Source organism: Schistocerca americana, chromosome 7, assembly GCF_021461395.2.
Source record: "Schistocerca americana isolate TAMUIC-IGC-003095 chromosome 7, iqSchAmer2.1, whole genome shotgun sequence".
NCBI lineage: Eukaryota > Metazoa > Arthropoda > Insecta > Orthoptera > Acrididae > Schistocerca > Schistocerca americana.
In genome coordinates this window covers 132,358,865-132,382,638 of record NC_060125.1, presented here as the reverse complement: position 1 = coordinate 132,382,638, position 23,774 = coordinate 132,358,865, and the positions used below count along the sequence as shown (strand labels likewise).

The 23,774-nt window shown below is 44.8% G+C and overlaps 1 protein-coding gene across 1 annotated transcript in view; it reads right to left on the bottom strand.

Annotated features, from left to right (window-relative positions):
- LOC124622788 (1-phosphatidylinositol 4,5-bisphosphate phosphodiesterase-like) overlaps positions 1–9,368 on the bottom strand; it is a 493,523-nt gene extending 484,155 nt beyond the window's left edge. The window contains exon 1 of the mRNA XM_047148581.1: positions 9,194–9,368. Within this exon, the coding sequence (XP_047004537.1) occupies positions 9,194–9,364 (171 nt within the window). The 5' untranslated portion in view covers positions 9,365–9,368. The remainder of the gene's footprint in view (positions 1–9,193) is intronic.
- Between the last annotated feature and the right edge of the window lie 14,406 nt (positions 9,369–23,774).

The window sequence follows — 23,774 nt, the reverse complement described above, 5'->3', positions numbered from 1 at the left end:
GTCACCTCAGCCAACCCTGCACTAGGTTTCACAATGCTCGTGACCTGGTACTCTCTCCCCAACAGTTCCTGCAACTGCTGGCACACACCTCCGCCATGCGAACTACCTAGCAGCAGAACCTTCTTCTTTCCCGTAGAATTTGCAGCTGACTTGGGCTCCGTAACTGCTGAGGATTACTGCACGTTTCCTACACCAACAGCTACAAGACGCTCCTCTCCACTAAACTCTGACAGTTGGTCAAAACTATTGGTTATACGCCAAGTACTGTTTGAATATCTCCTCCTCCTACATACCTTCTTACCAACTGCCAGTTCCTATTCCCCCGCGTCCTTAACCCGCTGCACCCTGTCTGGTTCCTCCTTTGGGTTTTGTAACTGCACCTGAAGGGCACAGATCTTACACTCCTGCTCCTCCATCACGTAACCCCATAAAAAGACATCGATGTATGTCGAGTCCTAGTTCGAGGTGGCCGAGGGCAAAATGTGGCAGCCGCGCGGTCTAGGGCGCCTTGACACGGTTCGCGCGGCTCTCCCCGTCGGAGGTTCGAGTCCTCACTCGGGCATGGGTGTGTGGGTTGTCGTTAGCTTAAGTTAGGTTAAGCAGTGCGCAAGTTTAGGGACCGATGACCTCAGCAGTTTGGTCCCATAGTACCATACCACCACCAAAATGCGGCGACGTCATGTGCAGTACGTCCGGTTCAACTGTTTGCAAGATGTTGATTTATAAATATGTGCGCAACTGTACAGTCTTCTTGTGGCGTTGCACACTGTGGACGTCCCGTACTGTAGCGCCTGGACACGTGTCCTGTCTGCTGGAATCGTTGCCATAATCTTGAGATCACACTTTGTGGCACACAGAGGGCCCGTGCTATGACCTGCTGTGTTCGACCAGCCTCCAGTCGCCCTAGTGTTGTACCCCTCATAACGTCATCAATGTGTTCCTTGAGCCTTGCGGAGGCGCTCTAACTTGCTGAAGGGTGTAAGGCATGCAATATGCATAGAATTGTGGCATCGGCCACCGCTTAAGCAAGTCCAGATAAATGAGTCTTAAAATACTTAGGTCACTGAAGAAAATGGCTTGGACAATGTTTGTGCAGATGCCGGACAGAACATTTTAAATTTCGGCGAGTCATGCAGAGGCTCAATTACACATGAAGGTTTTTCGGTAACCCCTATTCGAGGGTTAGGCGATAATATTGTCCTTTCTGTGGCACGTTGCCCCCCTCATCGTGCGTTGTGTTCCGTGGACTACATTGGAACGAAACGTGAATTCTTTCAGCGTTTTGTGTTGATACACGTTTCCGGTCGGTATCTCTTCCTTTGCGGCAAATATTCTGTGTCTACAAACTGGCGATGCCACCTCCGAAAGTTGGAAGTGCTTGAGTGAATCGCATTTTCAGGCTACACTTATAAATAAATAAATAAATAAATGCAGTGTTCGATTTGCAAGTGCATAGAATAAGTTCTATGATCGGAGCGTGGAATGTCAGATCCCTTAATTGGGCAGGTAGGTTAGAAAATTTAAAAAGGGAAATGGATAGGTTAAAGCTAGATATAATGGGAATTAGTGAAGTTCGGTGGCAGGAGGAACAAGACTTTTGGTCAGGTGAATACAGGGTTATAAATAAAAAATCAAATAGGGGTAATGCAGGAGTAGGTTTAATAATGAATTAAAGAAATAGGAATGCGGGTAAGCTACTACAAACAGCATAGTGAACGCATTATTGTGGTCAAGATAGACACGAAGCCCACGCCTACTACAGTAGTACAAGTTTATATACCAACTAGCTCTGCAGATGATGAAGAAATTGATGAAATGTATAATGAGATACAAGAAATTATTCAGATAGTGAAGGGAGACAAAAATTTAATAGTCATGGGTGACTGGAATTCGACAGTAGGAAAAGGAAAAGAAGGAAACATAGTAGCTGATATATGGGTTGGGGCTAAGAAATGCAAGAGGAAGCCGCCTGGTAGAATTTTGCATAGAGCACAACTTAATCATAGCTAACACTTGGTTCAGGAATAATGAAAGAAGGTTGTATACATGGAAGAACCCTGGAGATATTAGAAGGTTTCAGATAGGTTATATAATGGTAAGACAGAGACTTAGGAGCAAGGTTTTAAATTCTAAGACATTTCCAGGGGCAGATGTGGACTCTGATCACAATGTATTGGTTATGAACTGTAGATTAAAACTGAAGAAACTGCAAAAAGGTGGGAATTTAAGGAGATGGGACCTGGATAAACTGAAAGAACCAGAGGTTGTACAGAGTGTCAGGGAGAGCATAAAGGAACAATTGACAGGAATGGGGGAGAGAAATACAGTAGAAGAAGAATGGGTAGCATTTAGGAATGAAATAGTGAAGGCAGCAGAGGATCAAGTAGGTAAAAAGACGAGGGCTAGTAGAAATCCTTGGGTAACAGAAGAGATACTGAATTTAATTGATGAAAGGAGAAAATACAAAAATGCAGTAAGTGAAGCAGGCGAAAAGGAATACAAACATCTCAAAAATGAGATCGATAGAAGTGCAAAATGACTAAGCAGGGACGGCTAGAGGACAAATGTAAGGATGTAGAGGCTTATCTCTCGAGAGGTAAGATAGATACTGCCCACAGGAAAATTAAAGAGACCTTTGGAGAAAAGAGAACCACTCTCATGAATATCAAGACCTCAAATGGAAACCCAGTTCTAAGCAAAGAAGGGAAAGCAGAAAAGTAGAAGGAGTATATAGAGGGTATATACAGGGGTGATGTACTTGAGGACAATATTATGGAAATGGAAGAGGAGGTAGATGAAGATGAAATGGGAGATATGAGACTGCGTGAAGAGTTTGACAGAGCACTGAAAGACCTAAGACGAAACAAGGCCCCGGGAGTAGACAACATTCCATTAGAACTACCAACAGCCTTGGGAAAGCCAGTCCTGACAAAACTCTACCATCTGGTGTGCAAGATGAAAGGCGAAATTCCCTCAGACTTCAAGAAGAATATAATAATTCCAATCCCAAAGAAAGCAGGTGTTGACAGATGTGAAAATTACCGAACTATCAGTTTAATAAGTCACAGCTGCAAAATACTAGCGCGAATTCTTTACAGAGGAATGGAAAAACTGGTAGAAGCTGACTTCGGGGAAGATCAGTTTGGATTCCGGAGAAATATTGGAACACGTGAGGCAATACTGACCCTACGACTTATCTTAGAAGAAAGATTAAGGAAAGGCAAACCTACCTTTCTAGCATTTGTAGACTTAGAGAAAGCTTTTGACAATGTTGACTGGAATACTCTCTTTCAAATTCTGGAGGTGGTAGAGGTAAAATACAGGAAGCGAAAGGCTATTTACAATTTGTAAAGAAACCAGATGGCAGTTATAAGAGTCGAGAAGCATAAAAGGGAAGCAGAGTTTGGGAAGGGAGTGAGACAGGGTTGTAGCCTCTCCCCGATGATATTCAATCTGTATATTGAGCAAGAAGTAAATGAAACAAAAGAAAAGTTCGGAGTAGGTATTAAAATCCAAGGATAAGAAATAAAAACTTTGAGGTCCGCCGATGACGTTGTAATTCTGTCAGAGACAGCAAAGGACTTGGAAGAGGAGTTGAACGGAATGGGCAGTGTCTTCAAAGGAGGGTATAAGATGAACATCAACAAAATCAAAGCAAGGATAATGGAATGTAGTCGAAATAAGTCGGGTGATGCTGAGGGAATTAGATTAGGATGTGAGACACTTAAAGTAGTAAAGGAGTTTTGCTATTTGGGGAGCAAAATAACTGATGATGGTCGAAGTAGAGAGGATATAAAATGTAGACTGGCAATGGCAAGGAAAGCGTTTCTGAAGAAGAGAAATTTGTTAACATCGAGTATAGATTTAAGTGTCAGGAAGTCGTTTCTGAAAGTATTTGTTTGGAGTGTAGCCATGTATGGAAGTGAAACATGGACGATAAATAGTTTGGACAAGAAGAGAATAGAAGCTTTCGAAATGTGGTGCTACAGAAGAATGCTGAAGATTAGATGGGCAGATCACATAACTAATGAGGAGGTATTGAATAGAATTGGGGTGAAGAGGAGTTTGCGGCACAACTTGACCAGAAGAAGGAATCGGTTGGTAGGACATGTTCTGAGGCATCAAGGGATCACCAATTTAGTACTGGAGGACAGCGTGGAGGGGAAAAATCGTAGAGGGAGACCAAGAGATGAATACACTAAGCAGATTCAGAAGGATGTAGGTTGCAGTAAGTGGAGCTTGCACACGATAGAGTAGCATGAAGAGCTGCATCAAACCAGTCTCAGGACTGAAGACCACAACAACAGAATTTCGTGCTGCAAAATAATTTTTCTACGTCAGTTGAAACTACGTTTACACCTCCGTTAAGGTTCCCCGAGAACATTATAACAAGAAAAAATAATAAAAAGTCCGACGATTTGCCACGAACAGAAATTATTAGCATGTCAGTCCATACAACTGGTACTTTCGGTAACCAAAAATGATAATTTTTCGGGTGTATCTTGATAACGGTTAAAGATGGTCCAAAACAGGAAAATGATATTTAAATTTCTAAAGAGTTCAAATGGTTCAAATGGCTCCGAGCACTATGGGACTTAACTTCTGAGGTCATCAGTCCCCTAGAACTTAGAACTACTTAAACCTAACTAACCTAAGGACATCACACACATCCGTACCCGATGCAGGATTGGAATCTGCGACCGTAGCGGTCGCGGGGTTCCAGACTGTAGCACCTAGAACGGCTCGGCCACCCCGGCCGGCTCTAAAGAGTATACAGTTAAAATTTGAGTTTTCTGCTATGGTTAGCTATTTCAATAATTGCGGCCACGGTATCAAAAACGGCTAAAAACGTGTTTTCGCGGTATTCTCAGGAACCACCCATGAATAAATGGTGCTTTTATAAGCCGTCTAAGGTCGACCTTGCACCACATCTAATACGAAAGAACCAACCGATTTGATCAATTTTTCTGGGCTGGAGGAAGTGCATAGTGTATAAATTTTGACCCCGTACTGTAAGGATAGTTATAGTATGGCCCTTCTTCCGACAGGTAGACCAAGGAGTATTCAAAACACTTGACCCCTCATCTCTGTGACCAATAGAACGTTATACAGTACGACATTTTCCAGCATGTACAAACTCTACGGATTGATAGATGAGAGTATACGGAACAAAATAAGTCTAATGAATCTATGTCCGGAAATGCATGGTTTCCATGCAAGAGACCATATTTTTTTGCAGAGGCTGCGGTCTAATACGCCGTGTACCATGCAGCCATATCTAGTGTGCCTGGTTTCCTCCTAGAGGATGCTACTGTTCCTCACACGTCATGCCCTAGTGCCCCCTCCTGCCATAGAAATTGGTAACGTTATGTTCGATTCACTTCTCTTGCTGACTCATCTTGTAGTGGACGTGACACAGCGTTGTACGCAATGGTTCCGCATTCCAATCGAGAGCTTGCCGACATGGTGTTTACTTAGGGAAAGGCAAATGGCAGTGGGCGGCGGGCAGCAAGATTGTATCAGGAGACCTATTCCCGTCGACTTCAAGCATAGCATCTAATGTTTCCCTCAGTGTTTCGCCGTTTGTCTGAGACAGGATCGTTTCAGGAAGCAGGACGCACCCGAAATGGTCGGACACCAGACCTGAAGGAAAACGTGATTGACACTGTGGAAGGCAACTACCGTGTCAGTACCAGGCAGCTGGCCCGCCAGAATAGACGAAAGAAGTAGCTTACAAAACGCTTGTTCGTCCGATTCTTGAGTATTGCTCATCAGTATGGGACCCTTACCAGGTTGGATTAATAGAAGAGATAGACATGATCCAGCGAAAAGCAGCGCGATTCGTCATGGGGACATTTAGTCAGAGCGTTACGGAGATGCTGAACAAGCTCCAGTGGCGGACACTTCAAGAAAGGCGTTACGCAATACGGAGAGGTTTATTATCGAAATTACGAGAGAGCACATTCCGGGAAGAGATGGGCAACATATTACTACCGCCCACATATATCTCGCGTAATGATCACAACGAAAAGATCCGAGAAATTAGAGCAAATACGGAGACTTACAAGCAGTCGTTCTTCCCACGCACAATTCGTGAATGGAACAGGGAAGGGGGGATCAGATAGTGGTACAATAAGTACCCTCCGCCACACACCGTAAGGTGGCTCGCGGAGTATAGATGTAAATGTAGATGTAGATGTAAGCCAGAGGACCACGTGGAATATTCTCCATGACCATTGTTACTACCATTAACACTTATAGCGTGTGTATGGCTTACTAGCTATAGACTTTCTACACTGGGTGAAGTTTGGCACTGGTTTCTTCAGCAGGCAACCACGATTCCGGGATTTTCGTGGTCCATCGTATTCGCAGATGAGGCCACCTTTAGGCTGAGTGGTATCTTCAACTTTGATAAAAGTCATCTGTGAGACAGTATGCAGAACCCCCATGGTATGGTGACAGTTAATCATCAGCATCGGTGGAGTCGGATCGTGTGAGCCGGGATAACTGGCGACCGTATTTTTTGACCAGTCTTCCTTCCACGTCACCTAACAGGCGGAACTGTCGGCGTTTCTTGCGGGTGACTTTGCCTCTCTTGCTGGAAGAAGCGCCGTTGATGATTCGAAGGGTTATGTGGCTGCTACATGACGGTGCTGCGGCCCACTTCGCCGTCAACGCCCGGATGCATCTCAATCGTTTCTTCCTCGGCCAATAGATCGGACGTGGGGGGACCAGTTGCATGGCCTGCTCCTTCAGCGGATCTCAACCCGTACGATTTCTGGCTATGGGGCCATCTAAAGAGTGTCGTGTATGCAGAGCCAATTCCAGATGTGGAGACGGTGGACTAGCGTCACCTTTGACACTGTTCAGATGCAGGCTGACCGATGTGAATGTGTGCGACAGAACATGCTACGGCGCGCTTACGCATGCGTTGAGGCACATGGAAACCAACACATACTGTAACTGTGGCTGCATAGTAGACTACAGCGCGTATTAGACAGCAGTTTCTGTAACAAAGTATGATTGAATAAATGGTCTAAGTTCATTCGGCCTTTAATGTTCCTCTCATCGATCAATCCCTAGAGATTGTACACGATGGAAAAAAAACACCCTATGATCACCCTATGTATGACCCCTGAAAAATCGCACAGCCTACCCGTGCCTTGACTTGTGTGAGCAGAGGCTTGCCTTCCATGTATTTTTTTTAAAGAAATTTTTTGACTTAAGTTTTATCGCTTGATATTTGTGTTATACGTGACATGCCAGTCTGAATATTTTATTTCTGATGAAGGCACTCACAGAAGCGCCGAAACTAGGTCAAAAGATTTAATTTTTGCGACTGAAGGCTGTAATTGCTTTAATTTTTATTTTGATAATTCTTATTATGTGAGTACATTTTCCTTTTGTGGTATGTGTAATTACATTTTATTCACGTAACTACATGCACGAAAAAAATGCAACTCTGTCAGTGACTGCGTTCAGTGGCACCATGGTACAATACGTGCATACTGAGAGGCTGTAGCATTGGCGATTTACTTGTGTTAGTCACGGTCGTCGGCGATGAAATGGCGCCGAGGAGGCCTATCTGTGTTTTGACTCTGCAGCCAGTAACTGCGTCCTGAGGTAAACAGTATGTGCAGCATTCGTTCTGGGGTACAATCTTGCCCCACCGAAAAGTACGTACTCCTGCTGAACAGCCTCACCCAAAAAAATGGCCCTGAGCACTAAGGGACTTAACTTCTGAGGTCATCAGTCCCCTAGAACGTAGGACTACTTAAACCTAACTAACCTGAGGACATCACACACATCCATGCCCGAGGAAGGATTCGAACCTGCGACCGTAGCGGTCGCGAAGTTCCAGACTGTAGCGCCTAGAACCGCTCCAGCCATTTGAGTGGGATCACGTTGTGGTCCCGCAGGAAGCCGGATGGACGTATGAATAGACTGGTGCACATGTCGGGCACAATGTGTCGCCGGTGTGTCGCTGCTTTCAGTTCTGTCCTGATGTATTTTTTCAACAGGATAGTGCCCGTCTTCAGGGCCTGTAAGAATCATTGCCGAATTGCAAAAGATGGTGTAAGATACGTGGGACAGCCTATCGCAGGATGCCATTCGGCACCTGTACGATCGTTCGCATGTGAGAATACACGCCTTCTTTGCCGCCAGAGCGGGGGGGGGGGGGGGGGGGGGGGGAGAGGGGGGGGGGGGAAGGGGGGGTGTACATGTGTATTGGTGCGACTGTTTGGGCAGCCTTTACAGTGACATGCGTGTTTCATTTGACTTGAATTTTTATCATATACTTCTACAGTGATGAAATACCTCTCAGCTCGTCTATCTGCATCTACATCTAAGTGATCACTCTGCTATTCACAATAAAGTGCCTGGTAGAGGGTTCAATGAACCACCTCCAAGCTGTCTCTCTACCGTTCCACCGCCTATGAAATAACTTGGTTTTGGAGGACGTTGCATTTCTTCTGGCAGTGTACACGTTGCCTCTTGACCTGATGATTATGGGTCTCGAACCAGTGCCACCAAGGTAGACCTCTTCTAGGGTACCTCCATCCGGCACTCCAGGCGATTCCGAGGGTCCTGAATTCGGCACTGGTCACCTGCGTGCCAGGCCTACCACTCACGGCCACTGTGGCGTGAGCCTGCCGACCTTCGGAAGCGCCTACCTTGTACTAGCCTTCCACTGAAGCGAGCATTACAGGCTTGCGTACACACACACTGCAGTGAGCCCAGCACACAGCTACGAGTTTCGCTGAGGAAGCAACCACTGCCTGGGTAACCACGCACGCCGCCGAAACGCTGTCATCAATCGCTATACTGGAGAATTCCAGCACAAATAATATTATTACTGATTCAGTTCTTCCGACTCCGTGCTTGCCGTAGTACTGACACAACACAACACGCCAATCTGGGGCAGAAGCGACGTCTATACATCCAACACCATTACATTCTCAATACGAAAAATGATATTCTAGGACAGCCACTGAGGATGTCTTGTTAAAAAACAAGGAAATAAATACAACATCAATAAACTCTGCGTGCTTAAACAAATAAAAAAATAATTTGCTCCACGCAAAAGTCGTTTTCTTGCTAACCACTATAATTCGAATACTAATTTTCGACCACTGGTCTCTGCTAAGTGCAGGATGAGGTAGTTACGATATCACAGCTAGGCGGTACTCACGTGGCCTTTGCTCCTCCAGTGGATGAAGAAGCCACAGTCGTCGACCCTGAAGAAGCAGCGCGGCTCCAGCTTGGGGGCGTCCTTCTCCTCGCTCCAGCGGTCCAGCAGGCATCCCTCCACCAGCGGCTGCGGCACCGGCACGCGCCACTCCAGCTCCAGCCTCTTGGTCATGGCTCGGCTCCTGGAGGCAGCGAGCACGTCATCACAAGCTGGCAGACTCTCGTGAGTCTGTGCCGCTGCATAAGCCGTGGTCTACTCGGATGCCAGCTCTGCTCCCTGAGGCATGTAGGCTTCAAAATTAGGTCCTCTGTCAGAATCAACATGGATACCGCAAACAGAGATCTTTCGACACTCACCTCGCACTTTTCGTCCACGAGACCCACAGCACAGCTTGATACCGTGTTCCTTGGCTTCTAGAAGGCATTTGGTACAGTTCCGCACTGTCGATTAGTGAACAAAACCGATGCTAGACCACATTTGTGATTGGATTCAGGACATTGTAGCAGATAGAACTCAACATGTATCTCTCAGCGACACAAAATCGATAGTGGAAATTTCGGGAATACGCCAAAGAAGTGTGCCAGCGCCGTTACTGCTTACGATACACAGAGTGATTCAGCTGCCCCTATGTATGGGACTCATGCAACTCGCATCATGTTCAAATACCAAGCGCAAGATTTTTATATTCTCTCCCTCAATATGCGCAAACTATTACTTCTACAAAAAAATGAACAGGAGCTTTTTGTAGGCAATTTGATGTAGTTGAATTCGGTACTGGCATGAGTTTTTGCTAGAGGCCGTAGCTTTCGAATTATTCAAGAAAAACGTACAAAGGTGACTTTCTGATGCGTTTTTCTTCGATAACTCAAAAACTGTGGCCTCCAGCGAAAATGTATCCCAGAACAAACTACATTCAGTTTCCTGGAAAAAGATCCATTTTAATTATTCTGTGGCGCTACTGGTTCTCGCGTAGCGAGCGAGAGAATATGAAAATCTTGCGTGAGTTTTGAAGGCGTTACAGGTTGCATAAAATCCTTATATAGAAGCAGCTGAATATTGTTATTTTTTTATTTCAGTGCACGAAACGTTTCGAGCCCTGGGGACTCATCTTCTGGCGCTTGATCAGTCTACATCATTTTTCAGTTTTAGGTTACAACAACAACAACAACAACAACGACAGTAGGTCACAACTGGTCTGTTAAGGGTACATAGGTATATAACAATGTGGCACATTTTGACTACAATTTTTACAAAACTTACTGGAAACACTGTGTAATTTTTCAGAGCTATCGAAGTTTTGTAAAAATTGTAGTCACAACGTGCCATTTTCCAATACACCTATAGCTGTATTATTTTGACAGGATCAGTAGTAACCTAAAATTGAAAGGTGTTGTAGACTGATGAAGCACATCAAGATGAGCCTCCACGGGTCGAAATATATTGTGCATTGAAAAAAAAAAAATCACTATTTGGGAATGAGGGCACTGGTTTTTATTTTTTGAAACAGGAAACAGAACTGACAACAATGGACAAAATTAAGATACACACCGAAGCATCAAACAAACTGGTATAGGCGTGCATATTCAAACACAGACACACGTAAACAGGCAGAATACGGCACTGCGGTTGACAACACGTACGTATATAAGACAACAAGTGTCTGGCGCAGTTGTTAGATCGGCTGCTGCTGCTATAAAGGCAGGAGATCAAGATTTAAATGAATTTGCACGTGGTGTTGCAGACGGCGCACGAGCGATGGGACACAGCATTTCCGAGCTAGCGATGAAGTGGGGATTTTCCCGTACGACTATTTCACGAATATACCGCGAGTATCAGGAACCTGGTATAACATCAAATCTCCGACATCGCTGCGGCCGGAAAAAGGCCCTGAAAGAACGGGACCAACGACGACTGAAGACAATCATTCAACGTTACAGAAGTGCTACCCTTCTGCAAACTGCTGCAGATTTCAATGCTCGGTCATCAACAAGCGTCAGCGTGCGAACTATTCAACGAAACATCATCGATATGGGCTTTCGGAGCCGAAGCCCTCTCGTGTAGTGCTGATGACTGCACGACACAAAGTTTTACACCTCGCCTGGGTCCATCAAAACCGGCGTTGGACTGTTGATAACTGGAAACATTTTACCTGGTCAGGCGAGTCTCGTTTCAAATTGTATCGAGCGGATGGACGAGTGCGGGTAGGGAGACAACCTCATGAATCTTTGGACCCTGCGTGTCAGTAGGAGACTGTTCAAGCTGGTGGAGGCTCTGTGTGTGACTCGTTCAATTGGAGTGATATGGGATCCCTGATGCGTCTAGATACCACTTTGACAGGTGACATGTACGTAAGCACCCTGTCTGATCACCTGCATCCATTTATGTCCATTGTGTACTCCGACTGACTTGGCCAACGCCAGCAGGATAACGAGACACTCCACACGACGAGAATTGCTACACAGTGTGTTGTGTCTAGGCAAGACAGCCTAGACACATTGAGAGGAAGCCGAAAGGCACGCGCTTAAACTCACGCAGGCTGGCGTGAGGTCTGAAACAGGATACGTAATGAATGCTATAAAGAAAAGTACGTAGCTTCTGGAATACTTAACTTTAATCCACATTTGTAGAACATCGCTCTTGATGATACATTAATAGAATCTCAATATCAATTGAATACGGCGCCTTGCTAGGTCGTAGCAAATGTAGCTGAAGGCTATGCTAACTATCGTCTCGGCAAATGAGAGCGTATTTGTCAGTGAACCGTTCCTTGCAAAGTCGGCTGTACAACTGGGGCGAGTGCTAGTACGTCTCTCTAGACCTGCTGTGTGGTGGCGCTCGGTCTGCTATCACTGACAGTGGCGACACGCGGGTCCGACGTATACTAATGGACCGCGGCCGATTTAAAGGCTACCACCTAGCAAGTGTGGTGTTTGGCGGTGACACCACAGAGTGGCTCCAGGAACACTCTTCTGAGTTTAAACATTTCCGCTGGCCTCCAGATTCCCTAAACATGAACAGGAATGAGCATATCTGGGATGCCTTCCAACGTGCTGTTCAGAAGAGATCTCCACCTGCTCGTACTCTCACAGATTTATGGAGAGCCCTGAAGGATCCATGCTCTCAATTTCCTCCAGCACTACTTCTGACATTACTCGAGTCCATACCACGTCATGCTGCGGCAAGTCCCATAGTGCTCAGAGCCATTTTTTCAATCAAGAACTGAGAACATCGTCAAAATAACACCAACAAAAAGTAACATAGAACTGCACTCCTTTCGAAACAAAATAAAACGCCGACCGTAGACCAACGACAGATGAGTAGGTCCACAATGATTGCCAAATCCCAGGTTTGATTCGATCACATCTTCTCGAAAAATACTCCGTAATTCTATTACACAGGTCGAGTCCCAGAACAATCATCAAACTAGAATTCACCTCTTCATACATGGCACACTCCAATTGTGGAAAGGATCCATGATAACATGACCCAAAAACTGGCATAATACTGACGATATCGCGAATGGCACCTCAAAGAGATGTGATGCTCTTGGAGAAACACTCAAAAATCAAGGACGCTCTTGCTGCCGTCTTGAAACAAATAATGGTATTGACTGTCTTTTGATCGAATTCACTGCCTTTGTCTTCGTTCGTGGGAAAAAGAACTCATCTGGGAACAGAACGAATACAACACAACAGCAAGTAGAGCAGCACGAAGAACAAAAGCAAATATTTTCCGTAGCAATACTTCTGTGGAAGGTCAACACACCAGTCGATGTTTATCCGCGTCAGACATGAGGCACTGAGGACAAAGCGGAGAAACTGTCACATTAATGGCCTGTACATGCAGTCTCGTCACGTGTTTCTCATTGAAAACCAGATTCCAGGTCGCACGAGCCGCCATGGCGAGGAGGACATGGTGCATAGAACTTCACACCACAGCCCTTGCGAGCTCATGGTGCCAACTCTCCAACATGTTCAAGGTGTGAGCTCCCATGATTATACGATAAACGTCACATACAGTAGGAGTCCTGGTTCGAGAATGGTCTACATGGACTTAGCTATATTCGATGAAAAAGTTCTTGAGCCGTGAAAGAGAAATAGAAATTGCTGTGGGTGGCATTCTGGAAAGAGGAACTTCCGACAAACACCTTCTCGAAAAGTACTCCATATCCTATTGCACAGGTCGCGTTCCAGAACAAGCATCAAACTAGAATTTACCTCCTCATACCTGGCACAGTCAAATTGTGGGAAGGATCCATGGAAACATCCAAAAAACAGCCGTAATACTGACGATATAGCGAATGGCACCTTAAAGATCCACAATTTAACCATCCAGCAGAGACAGAGGGCAGCCGCTCTAACACGTGCGTTGACGATACCATGACCTCCTTCCTAAGGGGGAAGACTAAGTCGTATTGGACTTTCAAGGTGAGACCTGCGCTCAGGAAATAACGACACGCTGCCAGCAACGTGTGCGCCATCTCCTTCAGCACTGGTAAGGTATGGGCCAAATGCGGTACCCTAGACGCCAGATTGGAGTTGACAAAATCAGTCGCTGCTCGCAGCAGATTACCAAAGACGCTCATGCAGATCATTTGAAGGAAGCGTTTATAATTAGCTGTTGCTGTTCTCTTTAAGTCGCATGTGAAGGAACTTCCCAAACATTTGAGCATGTCCATCAACCGCAATGGACCCTTCTGGAAGACCCTTGCCAATGTTCAAAGCAACAGACTTTGTCAAATTCATATGATTGCCCGCAGCAGTTCCATAGAGAGTGATCCATTCTAGTGCTAAATGCACCTCAGCCCTTCACTGAGCCAAAAAGAACAGGTCGTCTCTGTATGTCCGACAGAAAAATGTATGTCCCGTCATCGTTATCCCAGTTAATCGCCTCCGCAATCCGCACAGTAGTGGCACAAGGGCAATGACAAAAAGGATCATCAACAATGGACATCCTTGCCGGACCAATCAAGAAGTAATAACGGGGCCCGCTACATGTACGTTGATCAGCATCTGTGATGAGGCACCTCATAGGAGACACATAATTGTATGTATAATTTCACAGGGGAAGGCCATCCATCACATCACTTCTGCAAGACGCTCATGGCTCACCACATCAAAGGCGTGGTCAAAGTCCACCAACGACAAGGCGCCTCAAAAGTGGCAGGTCGCTGCGAGGACGATACCATCTTGATAGCCCCTGAGTGCTGTCTGTATTTTACTGTCCCCACCAAACCAAGTTTGATCCAAAGATATTAGTTGATGCATGATGTGCTTGAGACAGGCTACAAGAAGCAAGATGAAAATCTTGGAATAACAATTAAGAATGAAGAATGGCTGATAATGCTCAACCCCATCAATCCCCATATGGCTTACGAGCAGGAAAAGTCAGTAGGGAGTGGAACATCAGGGGATATCAGTTCTTGGTACACAGCAAGCCAATAAGGAGCTGTTATGTCACGGGAGGCGTGATACCATTCCAGCGGGATACCATCAAGGTCCAGTGATATGTTTATCACTCTCTTGTGGAGAGTGCTGTTGAAGTCATCAGCTGTAACTACAGCTATGTCTCCACAGCAGTCCTGTAATAACGCCAGGCAAAGACTTGATGATTTCTTAATCTATCATTGCTTCTTCCTGACAATGTTGTGTATTGATGGGGTTTCTCCACAGACCTGATCCTGACATCCCACACATACCTTTGCTCTCTCAAAGCTGCGACGTATAAGCGAAATAATCTTCGTCTTTGCCCTCCGAAGTTCAACCTGCCGATCAGAAGGCAACGCTTGGCCAGAGAGCTCCCGGAGCAGTGTGAAATAAAATTCCATCATATTTTGATGCCAATACGTCTTATTGACACCATATTGTATAATCGCACGAATCAAAGGAGCTCAGCACATTCGAGCGACCACCGAAGCATTGGAGGGTATGTCGGAAGCCATCTTTCACAGGTGGTCCATTTTTTTTTTTTTGGTTATCAGTCTACTGACTGGTTTGATGCCGCCCGCCACGAATTCCTTTCCTGTGCTAACCTCTTCATCTCAGAGTAGCACTTGCAACCTACGTCCTCAATTATTTGCTTGACGTTTTCCAATCTCTGTCTTCCTCTACAGTTTTTGTCCTCTTCAGCTCCCTCTAGTACCATGGAAGTCATTCCCTCATGTCTTAGCAGATGTCCCATCATCCTGTCCCTTCTCCTTATCAGTGTTTTCCACATATTCCTTTCCTCTCCGATTCTGCGTAGAACCTCCTCATTCCTTACCTTATCAGTCCACCTAATTTTCAACATTCGTCTATAGCACCACACCTCAAATGCTTCGATTCTCTTCTGTTCCGGTTTTCCCACAGTCCATGTTTCACTACCATACAATGCTGTACTCCAGACGTACATCCTCAGAAATTTCTTCCTCAAATTAAGGCCGGCATTTGATATTAGTAGACTTCTCTTGGCCAGAAATGCCTTTTTTGCCATAGCGAGTCTGCTTTTGACGTCCTCCTTGCTCCGTCCGTCATTGGTTATTTTACTGCCTAGGTAGCAGAATTCCTTAACTTCATTGACTTCGTGACCATCAATCCTGATGTTAAGTTTCTCGCTGTTCTCATTTCTACTACTTCTCATTACCTTCGTTTTTCTCCGATTTACTCTCAAACCATACTGTGTACTCATTAGACTGTTCATTCCGTTAAGCAGATCATTTAATTCTTCTTCACTTTCACTCAGGGTAGCAATGTCATCAGCGAATCGTATCATTGAGATCCTTTCACCTTGTATTTTAATTCCACTCCTGAACCTTTCTTTTATTTCCATCATTGCTTCCTCGATGAACAGATTGAAGAGTAGGGGCGAAAGGCTACAGCCTTCTCTTACACCCTTCTTAATACGAGCTCTTCGTTCTTGATCGTCCACTCTTATTATTCCTTCTTGGTTGTTGTACGTATTGTATATGACCCGTTTCTCCCTATAGCTTACCCCTACTTTTTTCAGAATCTCGAACAGCTTGCATCATTTTATATTGTCGAACGCTTTTTCCAGGTCGACAAATCCTATGAAAGTGTCTTGATTTTTCTTTAGCCTTGCTTCCATATTAGCCGTAACGTCAGAATTGCCTCTCTCGTCCCTTTACTTTTCCTAAAGCCAAACTGATCGTCACCTAGCGCATTCTCAATTTCCTTTTCCATTCTTCTGTATATTGTTCTTGTAAGCAGCTTCGATGCATGAGCTGTTAAGCTGATTGTGCGATAATTCTCGCACTTGTCAGCTCTTGCCGTCTTCGGAATTGTGTGGATGATGCTTTTCCGAAAGTCAGATGGTATATCGCCAGACTCATATATTCTACACACCAACGTGAATAGTCGTTTTGTTGCCACTTCCCCCAATGATTTTAGAAATGCTGATGGAATGTTATCTATCCCTTCTACCTTATTTGACCGTAAATCCTCCAAAGCTCTTTTAAATTCCAATAGTGGATCCCCTATCTCTTCTAAATCGACTCCTGTTTCTTCTTCTATCACATCAGACAAATCTTCACCCTCATAGAGGCTTTCAATGTATTCTTTCCACCTATCTGCTCTCTCCTCTGCATTTAGCAGTGGAATTCCCGTTGCACTCTTAATGTTACCACCGTTGCTTTTAATGTCACCAAAGGTTGTTTTGATTTTCCTGTATGCTGAGTCTGTCCTTCCGAAAATCATATCTTTTTCGATGTCTTCACATTTTTCCTGTAGCTATTTCGTCTTACCTTCCCTGCACTTCCTATTTATTTCATTTCTCAGCGACTTGTATTTCTGTATTCCTGATTTTCCCGGAACATGTTTGTACTTTCTCCTTTCATCAATCAACTGAAGTATTTCTTCTGTTACCCATGGTTTCTTCGCAGCTACCTTCTTTGTACCTATATTTTCCTTCCCAACTTTTGTGATGGCCCTTTTTAGAGATGTCCATTCCTCTTCAACTGTACTGCCTACTGCGCTATTCCTTATTGCTGTATCTATAGCGTTAGAGAACTTCAAACGTATCTCGTCGTTCCTTAGTACTTCCGTATCTCACTTCTTTGCGTATTGATTCTTCCTGACTAATGTCTTGAACTTCAGCCTACTCTTCATCACTACTATATTGTGATCTGGGTCTATATCTGCTCCTGGGTACGCCTTACAATCCAGTATCTGATTTCGGAATATCTGTCTGACCATGATGTAATCTAATTGAAATCTTCCCATATCTCCCGGCCTTTTCCAAGTATACCTCCTCCTGTGATTCTTGAACAGGGTATTCGCTATTACTAGCTGAAACTTTTTACAGAACTCAATTAGTCTTTCTCCTCTTTCATTCCTTGTCCCAAGCCCATATTCTCCTGTAACCTTTTCTTCTACTCCTTCCCCTACAACTGCATTACAGTCGCTCATGACTATTACATTTTCGTCCCCCTTTACATACTGCATTACCCTTTCAATATCCTCATACACTTGTTCTATCTGTTCATCTGTTCATCTTCAGCTTGCGACGTCCGCATGTCTACCTGAACTATCGTTGTCGGTGTTGGTCTGCTGTCGATTCTGATTAGAACAACCTGGTCACTGAACTGTTCACAGTAACACACCTTCTGCCCTACCTTCCTATTCATAAAGAATTCTACACCTGTTATACCATTTTCTGCTGCTGTTGATATTACCCGATACTCATCTGACCAGAAATCCTCGTCTTCCATATCACTGTTATTAACTGCCTGCACTCCGGATCCTGAAGACGTCCGACATACAACTTCCATACGCTTCGACCGTGCCATACTCTCTACTTTTACGATGCATGGGTATGTGATATGATCAGAGAAGGCCGTCGACCACAATTCAGCGTCAGTGGTCTCAGCCATGAGAATGTGGGAAACGTAGACACGATAAAGGCGACTCGCCAAACGGTTTGTACGAATCCTACGCCAGAAGTTGTAGTTTCTGGCATAGGGTATAATGGGGAAATTAATCCTCCCGAGGTATCACACGGTTGTCTCCTGCAAGAACAAAATGTTCATTTATTTTTTGGGTCATCAGTCTTCTGACTGCCTTGACGCGCCCCGCCACGAATTCCTCTTCATCTCAGAGTTGAACTTGCAACCTACGTCCTCCATCATTTGCTGGATGTATTCCAGTACCTGTCTTCCTCTACAGTTTTTGCCCTCTACAGCTCCCACTAGTACCATGAAAGTCATTCCCTCATGTCTTAGCAGATGTCCTATCATCCTGTCACTTCTCCTTATCAGTGTTTTCCACATATTCCTTTCCTCTCCGATTCTGCGCAGAACCTCCTCATTCCTTACCTTATCAGTCCACCTAATTTTCAACATTCGCTTGTAGTACCACATCTCAAATGCTTAGATTCTCTTTTGTTCCGGTTTTCCCACAGTCCATGTTTCACTACCGCACAATGCTGTACTAAAGACGTACATTATCAGAAATTTCTTCTTCAAATTAAGGCCTATGTTCGATACTAGTACACTTCTCTTGGCCAGTAATGCCCTTTTTACCATTCCTAGTCTGTTTTTGAAGTCCTCCTTGCTCCATCCGTTAATGGTTATTTTACTGCCTAGGTAACAGAATTACTTAACTTCATCTACTTCGTGGCCATCAACCCTGATGTTAAGCTTCTCGCTGTTCTCATTTCTGCTACTTCTCATTACTTTCGTCTTTCTTCGATTTACTCTCAATCCATGTTCTGTACTCATGTTGTCAGCGAATCGTATCATTGATATCCTTTCACTTTCAATTTTAATTCCACTCCTCAACCTTTCTTTTATTTCCATTATTGCTTCATCGATGTACAGATTGATCAGCAGGGGCCAAAGAGTACGTCCCTGTCTTACACGCTTTTTAATCCGAGCACTTCGTTCTTGGTCGTCCACTCTTATTATTCCCTCTTGCCTCTTGTACATGCTGTATATTACCCATCCCTCCCTGCAACTTACCCCTATTTTTCTCAGAATTGCGAACATAATTTTACATTGTCGGACGCGTTTTCCATGTCAACAAATGCTATGAATATGTCTTGATTTTTCTTTAGTCTTACTTTTAATATTTACCGCAACATTAGAATTGCCTCTCTCGTGCCTTTACCTTTTCTAAAGCCAAACTGATATCTAGCACATCCTCAATTTTCTTTTCCATTCTTCTGTATATTATTCTCGTCAGCAACTTGAATGCATGAGCTGTTAAGGTGATTGTGCGATAATTCTCGCACTTGTCAGCTCTCGCAATCTTCGGAACTGTGTGGATGGTATCTTTCTGAAAGTCAGATGGTATGTCGCCAGACTCATACATTCTACACACCAAAGTCAATAGTCGTTTTGTTGCCTCTTCCCCTAATGATTTTAGAAATTCTGAAGGAATGTTATCTATCCGTTCTGCCTTATTTGATCTTAAGTCCTCCAAAGCTCTTTTAAATTCTGATTCTAATACTGGTTCCCCTATCTCTTCTAAATCGATTCCTGTTTCTTTTTCTAGCACATCAGATAAATCTTCCCCCATATGAGGCTTTCCACCTATCCGCTCTCTCCTCTTCATTTAATAGTGGAATTCCCATTGCACTTTTAATATTACAACCCTTGCTTTTAAAGTCACCGAAGGTTGTTTTGACTTTCCTGTATGCTGATTCTGTCCTACCGACAATCATTTGTTCTCGATTTCTTCATATTTTTCATGCAGCCATTTCGTCTTAGCTTCTGTGCACTTCCTATTTATTTCATTCCTCAGCGACTTGTATTTTTGTATTCCTGAGTTTCCCGGAACATATTTGTACTTCTTTCTTTCATCGATCAACTGAAATATTTCTTCGCCGATACCTTCTTTGTACCTGTGATTTGCTTTCCAGCTTCTGTGATGGCCCTTTTTAGAGATGACCATTCCTCTTCACATGTACTGCCTACTGAGCTATTCTTTATTGCTGTATCTACAGCTTTAGATAACTTCAATCCTGTTTCGTCACTCCTTAGAACTGCCGTATCCCCATTCTTTGCATATTCATTCTTCCTCACTAATGTCTTAAATTTCAGCCTATTCTTCATCACTACTATATAGTGCTCTGAGTCTATATCTGCTCCTGGGTATGCCTTACAATCCAGTACCTGATTTCGGAATCTCTGTCTGACCTTGATGTAATCTAACTAAAATATTCCCGTATCACCCGGCCTTTTCCAAGTGTCCTCTTGTGATTCTTAAACAGAGTATTCGCTATTACTAGCTGAAATTTGCTACACAACTCAATTAGTCTTTCTCCGCTCTCTTTCCTTGTCCCAAGCCCATATTCTCCTGTAACCTTTTCTTCTACTCCTTCCCCTACAACTGCATTCCAGCCCCCATGACTATTAGATCTTCATTTCCCTTCACCTACTGTAGTAACGTTTCAATATCCTCATATACCTTCTCTAACTCTTCATCTTCAACTTGTGATGTCGGCGTGGATACCTGAACTACCGTTGTCGATCTGGTTTTCTGTCGATTCTGATAAGAACAACCCTATCACTGAACCGTTCACAGGAACGCACTCTGTGTCCTGTCTTCCTATGGTAACAAATCCTACTCTTATTTTCTGTTGCTGTTGATATTACTCTATACTCATTTGACCAGAAACCCTTGTTTTATTTCCATTTCACTTCACTGACCCCTACTATATCTGGACTGAGCCATCGCATTTTCCTTTCAGATTTTATAGTTTCCCTGCCACGTTCAAGCTACCAGCATTCCACGCCCCGACTCGTAGAACGTTATCGTTGATTATTCAATCTTTTTCTCATGACCACCTCCCTCTTGGCAGTTCTCTCCTGGTGATCCGAGTAGAGGAATCGTTTACCAATTGAGAGATCATCATGACACTCTTTCAATTACAGGCCAATTGTCCTGCGGATACACGTTAGTGTCTTTAATGCTATGGTTTTCATTGCCTTCTGCATCCACATGCCGTTGATCATTGCTGATTCCACCGGCCTTAGGGGATGTTTCCCACTCCTACGACAAGAGACTCAGTCTGCTCCTCCTTCCTCTACGAGAAGGCCGTTGGCAGAAGGAGGGTGACTTCTTATGCCAGAAGTCTTCGGCCGCCAATGCTGATTATAAATCAAAATTTAAGCGATGGCCGGGTTCGAACCCGAGACCTGCTAGAGCACGGGTATGGTCATAGCAGCCCACAAACAAAGGCGCGATCTCTTCTGAATAAAATCACGAATGTCCTCGTCGATTTTTGGAACCAGTAAGAGCATAAACTTTGATGATCCGAACACCAAAGGAGGTCACTACAAGACACCTGGCCGACGGCAGATAAACAACATCTTCTACCAGGATCCCTTTCCACATGAGATTCGCTATCCTACTACATCCTTCAGTGCACTGTGTACGATAGACACAGTCCATAAAAGGCCGGAATATTGTTGAAGCGAACTTCGCGCATGAGAGCAATATGATTGTCTGACACGCTCAATATTTTGTGTAGCAACTGAAGTTGTGTTGATAATTATAGAGCCAATCCTATACGCCTGCCGTGGTACTGTAGTGATGGAGACGCTCATTGAACCAAGAAGACCAGCAGTGTTAATAAATTCCTCATCAACAGACAGCGTGACTTCGCTCAAATCCGAGGTTATTAAGTCGTGAGTTGCTGCAGCAGTAACCACAGGTACTTCAGCGTCCATTGTGCCATCCAGTACAAGTGGACCACGCAGTAGTGCGTCGGCCCAGATCGTCGAGCAGAGCCTCTGTAACGCCCGAGGGCGATGGTGTGGCGTCGGAGGGAGGACTGTTGTGGCCTGACAGGTGAGTGCGATGATTGTTTGGTATCCAATGGGAGAAGGGAATGATTTTCGCCACTGAACCGCCCAACAGGAGATAGTCTTGGCAGGAAGGATCATTATATCGTCTATAGAATGTGGCAAGTAGCTGTGTAGCTGTCCAATAGATTAAGCCAACATTAGTTACGTTTCTTTGGCGACTTGTGTATGCGTGCGTGCTTCCATATCCATAGGTGGCAGTAGGTCTTGATGGTGAAGCACAAAGACAGCACTGGGCACGACCATGGAGTCGATGACCCCCCCCCCCCCCCCAGCACTCCTCACGACCTTTCAGCACAGGTGCAGCCGGAAGGGGCACAGGCATAGATGGTGTTCCTTCCTCCGCTCCCAGATGTACAGTCGTAGTCGGAAAGGATTCAGCAGCGAGAGATGTTGCAGACAGTGGGCTGGAGTCGTTCTGGAGATCCTTGACAAACATTAGGTCAGCTGTCGTCGCTGTAATCGTAACCAATGCACTCCTACGTGACAACTGCGTGATTCTCCACTGCATGAAATCCGAGCGAACATTTCTTTCTCAGCGACAGCCCGAACACATTTTGTTACAATGGCGCGGCACCAGCCTCTATATAACTAGGATGGCACATGTTTGATCAATTCAATATGGATCTGCCACACTCGCGGATTTCTGTGCAGTGAGCTTTCGGAAAGGTGATAAGGCATAACGTTGAGAATTGGGCCCACTTTACCACATACTCGGTCCCCAGTGGAGTGTGGCAGATCCATATTGAAAGGTCGTGAGGAGTGCTGGTGGGGGGTGGTCATCGACTCCATGGTCGTGCCCAGTGCTGTCTTTGTGCTTCGCCGGCCGGTGTGGCCGTGCGGTTAAAGGCGCTTCAGTCTGGAACCGCGTGACCGCTACGGTCGCAGGTTCGAATCCTGCCTCGGGCATGGATGTGTGTGATGTCCTTAGGTTAGTTAGATTTAAGTAGTTCTAAGTTCTAGGGGACTGATGACCACAGTAGTTACGTCCCATAGTGCTCAGAGCCATTTGAACTTTGTGCTTCACCATCAAGACCTAATGCCACCTATGGATATGGATGCTTCGAATGGAAATTCAAAAACACCAATACCCACCGCCGATGTTCCACATGGTCTACAGGTATGTCACCAATACTGCCATCTGAATTTTGGAACTTGAGACCACTACTAGTGTCGTTTAGAATTCTGTCATACCCTGCATTGTTACTTAATTTGACGTATACTACAGTGTTCACTATGCACAGGTGTATGACGATAAGGTCGTTGTAGTCAGTCTAAAGAACATTTCTGACAAGGGAACCTCCCCATCGCACCCCCCTCAGATTTAGTTATAAGTTGGCACAGTGGATAGGCCTTGAAGAACTGAACACCGATCAATCGAGAAAACAGGAAGGAGTTGTGTGGAACTATGAAAAAAATAAGCAACAAATACAAACTGAGTAGTCCATGCGCGAGATACGCAACATCAAGGAGAGAGTGAGCTTACAAGGGAACCTCCCCATCGCACCCCCCTCAGATTTAGTTATAAGTTGGCACAGTGGATAGGCCTTGAAGAACTGAACACAGATCAATCGAGAAAACAGGAAGACGTTGTGTGGAACTGTGACAAAATAAGCAAAATATACAAACTGAGTACTTCATGGGAAGATCGGCAACATCAAGGACAGCGGCAACGGAGGAGCGCCGTGGTCTCGTGGTAACGTGGGCAGCTGCGGAACGAAAGGTCCTTGGATCAAATCTTCCATCGAGTGAGAAGTTTAATTTTTTATTTTTAGTTTA